Genomic DNA, 12,672 nt, shown 5'->3' with positions numbered 1-12,672 from the left:
ACGCTGGACTCTTAATACTTATCTTTATTATGAAAGTGTTTCCAAAGTAAAATGATCCTCATAATAATGATTGCTTCCAGAGATCAAGAGTGAATAACAGTACTTTCATATAAAATCAGCAAAACACAATAACAATACATGAAATAATTCTAATTGGCTAACAGCACGTCATTCTATTTTTGACAGAGATACTCAAGCACTGAATTGTTTTAAGAAAACAAGTAAGGTTTTGTCTCCTATCCTATTTCTCACTGAAAGCTGAAAAAAAAAAATCAAACCAAAAACTAACCACCAGCCCCTTCCATGCCCACAAACGGTTGTGGAAGCAGATGATTCTGATGTGGACACACAAGACCTAGCCGAAAACCACGAGCTTAAGGGCTTTGTGAACTTGTGGGAAATCAAACTTGGAGGATGTTTTCCAGGTTTAAATTAATGAAGCTCTAAACTGAAGTTCCAGAATCGTCACGTACCTGCTCCTGTTACAGAACCTTTTTATTTATTTTTTGCAGCTACCTTTTAAAATCCTTAATTTTAAAGTATAATTTTAAAATCATGGTTTTGATTTCTGTAGACAAAAAAGAAAAAAAGAAACAAAAAAGAAATCTACCTTTTTTTTGTGCCAAACACAGAAACCTTACTCAGAGCTGCTGTTTCTGGATTCTAGGCCACAAAACATACACCAGCACAGCAAGCCATGCCTTCATGAACCCATAATAAGGAAACACACACACACAGACATAATAACTTCTTTCTAAAAAATGAAACCAAGCAGAGAAAAAGGTGTAGCACATGACTGATCCATAGGCTAGCGAGGAATCCGAAGCAGAAAATTGACAACCTGGTTGCTTCCTTTTAGCAAGAGTTTAGATGGCTCAAAGGAATGTGAATGAATGAGATCAAACAAGACAGACTCTAGGATAACAGGCCCCTCCTATCACTTCCTCAGCAATCCTGAGAATGCCCTTTGTGTGGAGATACCATATGCTACCTGGCTTCCAGATCTGTCCAATTCCTTTGGCTCAGTGTGTGCCCATTTGGTAACACATTCCTTTCAAAGTCTTTGGGGAGAACCCAAGTTGGAAATAGCTAGAAAAGACCGTCTTCGGACGTCTGCAGATCTTATTAACAGTACTTAGGTAGTTTTATGTTCTCCCATACAGTTTCCTTCATGAAAACCAGGACTACACATACTACCTCTGTTTATTCAGTTCTAACTTCATAGTGGACAGGGCTTCTCAGCATGCACTGAGCGCCCCCTAGAGGTGGGAGGGTGCTGTCCACACAAAGGCAAAACCAGGGCCTTTCTTTGGCCAATCACTTCAAAGAACTAAGAGGCAGCAGGCGAGCTAGTGGCAATTTGAAAATGGCAAAATTTCACTTCTCCAAGAGAAACCTTAACTGATTCTGGAGACAACAGTACTTTAAGAAAAAATCTGGCTGTATTTTCAGGAATAGTTTGTGTTTAATGAATTGCTCATGATTTTTCCGTCCACGGACTATGTGCTAGATACAAGTGCAATAACTAGAGTTTCCTACATCTTTGCTTTTCATACGAGTCACCTATAGCACACTAAAAGGTGCTATGAGATCACCTTATCTTTAGGCTGACATTGATTTGATTTTTTTTATTTTCATATCAGAAATATTTCTGAGATATTCCTATTTGTCCACAAAGCAAAACTCCAAAGACAAAAAAGTAAGCTAATGAGAATGTTAACGCCTCAAATATCACATGAAATGTAAACATTTAACTTTTTATTTCCAAAAGACTTCTTGAAACCTCTCCGAATATAATGACACCATCACACACTAATACATGGAAACCTTCAATACCTTTGGAATTATTTATATAGTTTTTACACTGCAAATTAAGGAAAATACTCACATATTCAGGCAACTTTGGCTTTAATGTTTCCAGATAGGGACAAAAGTAACTACTAAAGCAGAATTATGATTGTACTGTGAACAATCATGGCTGTCCACAAAACTATCTTTGAAGAGCTCTTTAGTGGTCTCAAACAAGCTGAAAGAAAGACTCACATTTTAATTAGTTCAAATAACAATGAAATTTAATATAAAATGGAAGCTTCAGATCTTTTCTACCTAAAATGAAGGCATTCAGTTTGCTCAAATTCAAATTCTGTCAAATACAGTCATGTATCACATAACTACAGGGACATATACTGAGAAATGTCCCAGTAAGTGATTTCACTATATGAAAATCACAGAGCAGACTTACACAAACCTAGATGGTCTGGCCGACTAGACACTGAGGATATATTAATATCTTACAGGACCACAATTGTCCATGTGGTCTGTCACTGACCGAAACATCATTATATAGCATACAACTGTACTCAAAACGCAAAGGACAGCAACGGAACTGGCCATTTTGAGTTCACCTACCATTCTGACTACAGATAATCTGCTCTCACCTCACTTCTTGCCTGCCTTTATTGCATCATTTTTGTCAGATGCTGTGGTGTTCTCTGATGGTAGCTCAGGACGCCATCTGTTTCACAGCTCAGCAGGTATAGGGTGTTAACACAATCCTGGGGATCAGGGACTTTTTTCTACTTTCCCCCCAAAATACCTGAATAATTCAAAATACTGATGGTTTCTCTTTTACTGTAAAAATCCACAGGACTGACTTGGAAACCTAAACTGTATCTAACTTCTGTGTGACCTTATGTACTCATGATCTGGACTGTAACGTACATAGCTTGTGGCTAAGCGACTGAAAGGGCTTTGCCACTCTCAGCTTGGTGGGGAGCAAGAACAGAGGACCAGAGGAGCTTCTAGTGTTTTTATGGTACGAACATGGACAAAGATGAATCACTGATTATTTTGGTTTTATAATGTTTTTTATGGAGAGACAAACACATACACACATAGATCATATACTTTTATATCATTTATTAACCCAAGGCCCAATTCTACCTCATTTGCTACGTTTTCCCACACTAAAAGATCTAGAAAAGCTATAACACTGGAGAGGTAAAATACCACTTTTTCTAGAGTCCTTTCTACATACCCCTTGGTACCCTGGAAAGCTCTGCATGTAACTAGGAGGGAATGTCACCACTGGCCAACTAACAAGAAACACCACTCTCACTAGCCTACAGCTGAATTTACAAAAGTTACCCCCCAAAAGCTACAGCCTGGCTCAGGTGATGATAAGCTACTTCACATAGTTTTCTCTGTCAGCCTTTCTCAGGCCACGATCAGAGAGCAGTAGACAGACAGAGATTAAAAAAACCTATCAACTTGAATTTTAAGTAGCTGAAAAAGAACTCTGCCCTAAAACGTAAAGTGAAACAGACTTGTAGAGAGGACTGTGTCAATGTTAGCAGCTGGCAAGGCTATTCCCAGTCTTCCTTCTAAGTTACACTGAGGAAAAAAGAAAAAGATCATTTAGATTTGCCTCTGCTAAGGACAGAATCAATTTTACCATTTCAGGAACCTCTTCTAAATCTTTAACTTACAAGCTGATCTTGAAGTTATTTTCTGTACTAAAATGTGTAGGGTGGCCCACGCTGGGACGCATTGCAGTTCTCAAGTTCATTTGATTCATCATGAGGACTTGCTCAGGTATTGAAGTGATGCACGTATGTCTCATAGCTGAGGCAATAACATCTTTCACTGGCTCAAAATTTTCAGCTAAACTATGCATGATGTTACTTTTATCTATCTGCATTTGAGCAGACATCCTAGTGACTACTTTTTGGTGTTTTGTGACTGGTTTCATAAACTCAGCCATCCACAAACTATATGCCTAGATATATGCCTCTCTTGTGAAATAATATAATAAGGGTCTATCAGCAGAAAAGGCTGCATTGTTTTCTACATAAACAAGCAGACATATTTCTGACTTCTTCAGTTATTACTTCAGAAACATCTTATTTGGAAGTGGGTAGGGAAAACTCAATATTATGATGAAAGAAGTTTTTGTTTGGAACTATTCTTTTAACCATTAACTCAGAGACTGCAAAGTTTGAGCACATTTAATTAAATGTGAGTGGCTTTGAGCAGGCTACACACACACAGTAATATTTTTCTGTTATTTTCACAGTACATACATTTATATTCCTGCATTTTTGTTTTGGATTCCAGTGTTGGGTGACAATCTTTTTGATTTATAAAATAACTACATGTAATCCTCTTTTATTCTCTCTTACTAGAAGTTAGAAGAAAAGAGAGACAATCTTTGGCTTATGTGCATGGTATTCTTATCCATGTATAACACTGCTGTGGAGAAGACTTATGAAGACTTTATTCTTCAGTAATTTTTCTCATTGCTGATACTGTCATTGATAGAATTTTGTTGCTTTTCTGAAAATAAAAATTGAATATAAATTCCTGGAAACCGAGTCTTTAAAGAAGCAAATTAAAAGGACTTGGAGTGCAACACTCTCCAGTTTCTAGTAGCAAGAAGGTCACTGTGGGTTACGTTTAAAGACAAAAACAATGGGCATACCAGTCTGTCCTCCATTGGCTTTCTTTTGCTCAGCAAAATAAAAACATCAAGTTCAATACTAGCGAGGGCTTTTCCCCAAAAGCTGGCTGGAATAAAGTGCTTTGCACTGGTGTGATCTGTGCTAATTCTTGAAAGACTCTCTTTGCCATCCCAAAATACACTTAGCTTTTTTTTTCAGGACGTGACAGAAGACTGCACTAATTATAAGGTAGGCAAACCTGGTTGAAATCAGTTGCTCTCTTTATATTATTCCCAGAACACGAAGCAATTTCCTACTATAAGAGTGATTTCTTTGTTTATAACTAAGAGTTGAAGCAAAGTATCTTCCTTCAGAGCCAGAACACTGAATTCGTCTCACATACAGAGGATAAACGATTTCCACAACCTATAGGTTAATCCCCAAACTGGCTGCCACATTTGCTGGACAAATCTTGGCTGTGTGCGTTAAGAAAATGTATTCCAAATCAGTTCCACACAACATTCAAAAAGCCTCCCAATAACCATCCTCTTTATTATTTGAACTGCTACTTGACCACAAAGAGCGACAATTTTAAAAGCTACTTGATCCTGTTTCAAGCTTCACACTGGAAGGATGGTCACCAAGACTGATTACACAGTTTTAAAACGAGCATAGTAACACAAAGAAAGCAAACCTAGCGGTGCTGTGTGGGGCTCTCACACTGGGTTTTGCTTGCTCTAAGTGACAAACTAAGCTGATGCTCAAATCACACCGGACTACAGCAAGAGAAAGGGGCAGAGGCGGATGGAACATCTCCTTCACTGTCATTAACCCAGGGAATAAAAGGAGCAGAAAACCCTCTTTTGTCCAAAGATTTACAAACATACAAAAAATAAATAATATTCTAAGACAGTACAAACGCAAATACTGTTCCCTTGTGTCAATTACATACAGCATGCCTACATAGAGAGAATGGTATTTCTTCATTCACAGACAGGACATACGGCAGTGCACTATTCAAAATGCTTTGATAATCCTAATTTTTGTTTCTGGTGCTGAGATATTATGAAAGGAACTGCATTTGCAACTCATTAAATACTTCCAGGAACAAACAGTTCACTTTGTTCAGGACTTATAGTTTTAAGTAATTAATCATCCATGGAGCAAGAACCGGTCAGCAGGTACCCATTAGTACCACTGGTCCCATTGGTGGTTGTTGCAGTGTGGGGGTTCTTCCCTGGAGGTTCTGAGTCCTCCTCATCTGAGCTAGACTCAATGTCACTTCTATCATCCTTGGACACCTGTGGAACACAAGACAAGTGAATATAGCCAGTGTCTATGGAGCCAAGGTATAGCATGCTAAAAAAGTGGATTTAGGTATCATAGAGTTGGCATGTTGACCTGTTTAAGATATCTTTTGATACTGAAAACATAGTAGAGCCCCAGCAATGGCAAATCTTTTAGACAGAAGTGCCCAAACTGTAATCCAAAACACACTTATTTAACATAAAGCGCCAACACTACAATTAAAACTGAATACTAAGGTTTTAGTTTAGAAACGAACAACTCATATGTTAATATCTTTTGTCATAAAAGAAAAGTAACACCTGTGGCATAGTTTTGCCTTCACCATACTAGACATGATTCTCCTCTTACCCCAACCAGCATGCTACACTCTTAGAATAGCATTTCAATTGGGTACAGATGGATCAATGCATTCTGTAGTGAGCGTATTCTCCTTGAGAATTACCTAGTGTTAGCTCTCAATCACACTAATGAACATATTCATTAGTATGGATCATTAAAAAGGTTTCTATTTGACTTTGTAGTTCTATGTGTCATACATGAACTAATGACATTAGAAGGCATTTTAAGAATCTCTTTGGTGGGGCCTCAGTTAAACTATTTTCTGAGGAAAATCCACTGATCAGATTCTCCAAAAATGGCCCCACTGTGCCAACTGCTTCAGTCCTCCACTTAAGTAATGAGGCTGGTAAAATAAAGTACCAGATAGATAAATCTGTATATTACCATGAAGGATAAAAAAGCCATACTTTAACAAGGATGTAATTTTAGAAAAAATTAAAGAACTATTCTATTGTTTTTTAGGATTTCTTTTCTTTCGCTTTTGTTTGTTTGTTTTCCTGAGACAGGGTTATTCCCATGTCTCCAGGCTGGCCTTGAACTCACTATGTAACTCAGGTTGGCCTTGAACTGGTGGTGATCCTCTTGCCGCAGCCTCCTGAGTGTTGGGGTCACAAGTATGTGCCATCATGCTGAGCAATACTCAACTGTTTTTAAAATTGAAATAGTTTAAACCTCTTACCCTACAAATCTAAATTACTTTTAACCAACAGGCCTTATGATCTTTAACTTTTAAATAAATGAGGTGCCTAAAGGGATCTGTTGGCATAGCTTTGTAGAAATTTTCCCCAGGTGGTCCTCTTGTGATGCCCTCATGCCTGGGTTGAGGAGACTGGCATCTCTAGGAGAAATTTCAAACTAAGCCAGGGGCTTTTCCACATCATAACTTGTCTGTATACCCTCACACCAACTCAAGAACCCTAGAGTCTGCCACTTCAAAGCCATCATTGCTGGGGCAGAACATCATCTTGCTCAGGTGGGTGGGGCAGATGAAAATATGAGCTGAGAACCATTGCTCCATTCCAACCAGGGATGGAGGAAACATCACACATGAATCTCACCCAGGGGCCTTTGAGATAGGACTGCACTGAGGCCATATCCCCCCAAAACTGGATACACAGTACTAGAAGGTTAGGAAATTTCAACTTAAAAAACACGGTGACAAACAATTATGGTAAAAGCTCCATCACATTATAAGTCCATTAGTTATAAATTAAGCTGCTAGTAGAAAACTCCAGGTGCAGTTGATTAATTTACAATTTGCATGCCTAGTAAGATTATTTTAGATTGCATTTAGGAAAATCCATACTTATGTTAACTTCAGAAAAAAAAACCAGAACAATTTAGAGTATCTTAACCCACAGAAAAGCAGCCCATGGACAGATGAATAATCTTATTCTCCTAGATGACAACGGCAATGGCAGTTAAGAAATTCTAAAATCTGAAATCTGGAATGAAATTGATAATCATCGCATCATAAAGATGAAGAAATAAAAGTTAGAGGAAAAACGGTACATCTGGTGGAAATAGCTGTGCGATAAAGACACAAGTAATCCAATGCACCGTCTCCATGCGACCTTAGTTACTATCACACTGACAGTACTGTGCACGTGGGTTTAATTTGTACCCAAAGGAGGACAGGACAGGTTTGAATAGAAATACATGTTCATTTCAAAGAGTAGGAGGTCACAGAGAAAAATGAACAGCTTATAAGAAATTAATTGATCGACCTATTTGGGGTTTATATTAGCAGCAGATGTTGAGGACCCACTTCACAGTGAGCCAGAGCTGCCCTGCAGAAGGGGCAGGTTCTGCCACCTGCATGAGCACCAGTGGTCAACTTCTCCTTCCCTGTTGAATCACGCAAAATTTAGCAGACTACAGACACACAGAAGAGCACAGAGCTGTTGCTCCTAACTTTGCCACTAATGGAGACTTAAAACTTCTGGTAAGTGCTGGTAGATTAGACAGAACAATATGCGTGAAATGAAAGCATTTGAGTTCCACTACAAAAGGCGTGTGGCAGAGAAAGGGAACATGAGAAACTTACATGTAAAGGGTTCCACTTCCCAGCCTTCCAGGGTGGCAGGAGGAAGAGAACAAACAATGAAGTAAGAAAACGTTACAGAGAATAATCTGGAAAAGTCACTGCTTTACACAAAGTGTCTGTGGCTCAGGAAGTTTTATTCCAATCAGCCACACAAGTCCACTTTCAACCCAGAGATTTATCTGGATTTTGCTGGAAAAATCATGAATGTTTTATTCTTCAATTTGAAATACAGGCTGACTTAAAGGGGCACATTGCACCAAGCAAATTTATATAAAAAAGAATAAAGTTAATTACATTTCTGTTCAGTATAAAAGATCAAGGGAGACACAGAGGAGAAAAAAACACAAGTTACGTATCATTAAATCTAAAATTGCAAATGCAGATCATGGGGCATCAGTGCAAAGACTTTAAAAATGAACTATAGAAGGAAATAGTTTGTTTTGCTCCCAGTAGTTTAGCTTAATTTTGAAGAAATAGTACTGATTCTGATGAAATTTGAAATAACATTTATTTCAGAGAAACAACAATAAAAACAAAACCCCCAGCTTTTCTGGAACATAGTGAAAAGTGTGTTTTAGCTTACCTTGCCTCTTGAAATAGCCTTGCAGGCTATTTTTATGATCAAGTAAGACCAGAAGCAGTTCAACCCTTGCAGTAGCAAAAGTAGTAGGTTAAAAACCCACCAGGAAGGGTAAGGTCCAACGATTTCCCAACTTTCAAAAAATGTGGTGTTTAACACCCTAAAAAATAAAAATTAAAAAGGGTGATTACTGAACACAGCATTTCACTTCCCTTCCAAAGGAATTCTAGCTTGCACACAGAAGCAGAGTCAAGGATCTCCCCACCCCAGGAAGGATGGTTTGAAAGAGTCCTAGGAAGAAACATCCCTTGAAGTACTGCCTTGGTGGTACGAACTTCATGGTGATTCTAGCTCAAGTAGTAGACTTTGTCCGGGATACTTTAAAAGTAAGTTTGCTAAAACACATAGAACACAAAATTTACCAGCTTAAGTATTTTAAGCCATATTTTGTATCATTCTGTAATCATCACCATCACTCACCTTCAGAACTCTTCATTTTGCAAATACAGAACTCTGGACCCAGTAATATTTACTCCACATCCTCTCTGTCCCTGGAGCCCACTGTTCTATTTTCTGCTTCAGTGAATTTTACTGCTCTAGGTATTGCAAATGAGTAGAATCATACAGTAGCTGTCTTTCCCAAAACAGCCTCAACCTTCATCCATTCGCAGCAAGTGTCAGAAGGGCCTTCATTTCTAAGACTGAGTTGTACACATCTACCACATTCCTGTTCACTCATTCACCCTTCAGTAGATACTTGGGTTGCTTCTGCCTTTTGGCTATAGCCAACAGTGCTGGTAAGAGCATGGGTGTTCTAATCTCTCTTCTAGGAGAAATATATACATATATCTATATCTATGATATAAATATCCTATAGGATATTTAGAATACACACACACATTTATTTATTTAGGGGACACACAAGAAGTGGCATTGTGGGGTCATTTCATTTTCTCCCAATCCTCATCACTGTTTCTTCCATTGTTATGACTTTGCTTTTTTGGATGTGATTCTATATTCAACTGCTTGTTAAAATGCCAACATGATCTTTTGGGTTTACTTTGGCTTTTCAGTAAGTGCAAAGAATACCGTTCAATGACATTAAGATAAAAAAAAAAAATTAGCCCCAGAAACATTGTTTAAGTGTAAACCACATGAATTCCTCTCATAGTAGGAATCAGAATATTTATGAGACCAAATACAGTGGCCGGTGGAGATCTCCACTGGAAGCTGGCTTATGCTTCTGGACCCATATTCCTGCCACAGCCCCTACACTGCAGCACAGCACTTCTCTAGTTTTGGAATCACTCTTACTCGTCTCCTCCTACCAAGCTGACCACAGTGCTTGGAGATCTAAGTGCATTTTCATCTCCTGCCACTGCAGCACTTTGTGGGGATCAGTCTAATTCTATAGGAAAGACTAAGTGGACTTAGTGATTAAAGGGGGCTCCTGGAGAATTCTTGAAGACATGGATCACTCCTACCACAGTGGAGGACAAATATACAGAGAATTTTAATACAAGAAACAGTGTGGTGAGTGAGTGCCCTAAGAGAGGCTAAGAAAAAGTACTCTGTGAAGTCTCAGAATAGTAGAGATTAGGATAATGGGCCAAAAATAAAAGAACAGAGAACAGATATAAATAGGTCTCTCCCCTCAATTTCAGCAACACCATTCATAAACTAAAATCATGCTAACAGTTTGTTTTTTACCCTGCCATACTAGTTATGTGAAAATCCCAAAAACAACAGTCTAGAATTCAATTTGATGGTGTATTAAAAGTATAATACTACATGATATAATAGTATCATGAGGAAGGAGGGATTAACATTTGGAAATCTATCAATATAATAATTATATCCAGAGGCCAAATTACTATAATTCTAAGTATTTTAATAAAATAGAAGACATTTGGTAATATTCATTTCTTTATTGCTGGTGTTTAAAATTTAGAATTATCATGATATGATAGATTCAGAAAATTTATCATGATATTAACCCTTTCAAATCAGAATACTAACACTAGAGCTGCTTCCTTTCATATTAAGGACAAACAAGGACAGCCAGTTTTGCCATTACTATCTAACACTAGAAGTTCTGGTTATTGAGTATGGCAGGAAAATAAAGACTTAATTCCAAATATATAGACATAAAATATCTACAAATACTTTAAAAAGAGCAAACAGAAAATATCCTATAAGAGAAAATGATTAACCAAGTTTGCATTTTTATTCTAGAAATTATAAAGCCATTCAAAACATTAAACATGCTTCAAGAGTTTTAATTATATAAGAAAATGCATGGTATCATCCCAACTCCACGAAGTGTGTGTGTAGGTGTGTGTGTGTGTGTGTGTGTGTGTGTGTGTGTGAGAGAGAGAGAGAGACAGAGAAAGAGAGACAGAGAGAGAATGACAGAGACAGAGACACAGACACACATATTGAGAAAGCGATTGGGAGACAGGGAGAGGGGGAGGAAATTATAAATCCTAGGGAGGAATTAATCAAAGTTATTACAGTAGGATTTTCTCTGGTGGATCAGGGAATTTTACATTTGCTTCTTCACATTGTTCTATTTTTCAAGTTTTTGACCAGTAAAAAAAGGTTAGAAAAAAACAGTAACTTGTGATAAAGATTACATTAAAATAATGTCTATATTGCTGCCCTGTTTATTCTTTTAAGAGGGAATGAACCTTTTAAACACCCATAAACACAGGACAAAGCTAAGCAAGGCCCAGCTCCATGCAGTGGGAAGAACCCATTTTCTGTGTCCAGGGCCTTGTGAGAACACTTGCAAACAGCACACTCACTGGATGTATTTGCTCACTGTTTGTTTATCCTGCAGTAAAATAAACAAGAAAGTGCTGAAATAATAGCAATTCTTTTATTTCAAAACTAGCTCTGCTTCTTAACACATGCCCCTACATATTTTGATATTCAGAGGGAACAGTTTCATTTGAACAGAAAGGGATCCTGTGTGGACAGTGCCCGTGACTACATTATGCTACAGATTGTGAAGCCATACTGGCTGGGTTGCAGGTTGAAAGGTTTTCTCATGATTCTCATGATTAGAATCTCATGATTCTCATGATTCTAATTCTAGGCTGCTGCTTGGCTTAATTTGAATGGGCATCAGAGCAGTAGCTGACAGCATGGCATTCACGTTAACTTCTGAAATGCTGCATCACAATTCATCGGCTTGGCCATGATAGTCAGTGGCACCTCTTGAAATGCCTCTCAAAACATAATGAGATTTCTTTGAAAATTGACTTGGCTGCCTGCAGAGACACTTGGGGAAACACAATCAGTACACCAAATGAATATATCTCTTATTGTGGAACTTGGTTAAAAAACACACACACACAATATATGAGGAATTTCTGCTGGGGAGAAAGACAACATGATACTTGTACTCCAAAGATAGCAAACCTAGAATGTTTGTGTTGAGGAAATTGTTCTTTTTTGGGGACAAACTGTTAAATGGTCATTATAGGATTTTCGTTGTATTAGGTGGCTAATTATGCTATTATGAATCTATGGTGGCAGAATTCACAATAGCAGCTATCTTTGAGGGAGGACTGCCCAATACATGGGATTCAAGATGCTTCTGGCATCCTGGAAACTTCTGTATCTTCATCTGTGTAATGATTACATGGTGTTAAACATGTGTAAATATTTTAAAATATACACATCTGTCAAGCTGTATGCTGAAAATCTGTGCAAAATACTCCACGTGTAAATTATACTTCAATAAAATGAACAGGAAGACACTACTCTGTGAGCTGATAAAACGAATATTCTGTCAGCTAGCAACTTCTGGCTTAAATAATTGTTGTAATATCAGTGGGGTTTCCCCCAAATAGTTTTTGCATTCAACATATTGCTTTTAAGAAAAATGCTTTTCCTCTTTCCCAAAGAACAGCTCCTCTACAACATTACACTTTAGCTGCAGCTTAACTCAG

At 37.9% G+C, this 12,672-nt stretch overlaps 2 protein-coding genes across 5 annotated transcripts in view; both read right to left on the bottom strand.

Annotated features, from left to right (window-relative positions):
* The window catches only part of Nostrin (nitric oxide synthase trafficking), a 97,950-nt gene that overhangs the window by 74,684 nt on the left and 10,594 nt on the right, over positions 1 to 12,672 (bottom strand). The gene's annotated exons all lie outside the window — the stretch shown is intronic.
* Positions 5 to 12,672, bottom strand: part of Cers6 (ceramide synthase 6) — a 267,795-nt gene continuing 255,127 nt past the window's right edge. For 2 of the 3 annotated variants that reach the window (XM_063259221.1, XM_003478656.5), the window contains 3 exons: positions 8,717 to 8,873; positions 8,134 to 8,157; positions 5 to 5,740 (listed from right to left, as the gene is read on the bottom strand). In XM_063259221.1, the coding sequence (XP_063115291.1) occupies positions 5,588 to 5,740; positions 8,134 to 8,157; positions 8,717 to 8,873 (334 nt within the window). In that variant the 3' untranslated portion in view covers positions 5 to 5,587. The remainder of the gene's footprint in view (positions 5,741 to 8,133; positions 8,158 to 8,716; positions 8,874 to 12,672) is intronic. The other variant, XM_003478655.5, reaches the window with a different exon arrangement.

The sequence above is a fragment of the Cavia porcellus genome, unplaced genomic scaffold (genome assembly GCF_034190915.1).
Source record: "Cavia porcellus strain 051 isolate PalLab524CR breed Dunkin Hartley unplaced genomic scaffold, mCavPor4.1 scaffold_12, whole genome shotgun sequence".
Lineage (NCBI taxonomy): Eukaryota > Metazoa > Chordata > Mammalia > Rodentia > Caviidae > Cavia > Cavia porcellus.
This window is presented reverse-complemented; position numbering and strand designations above follow the sequence as displayed.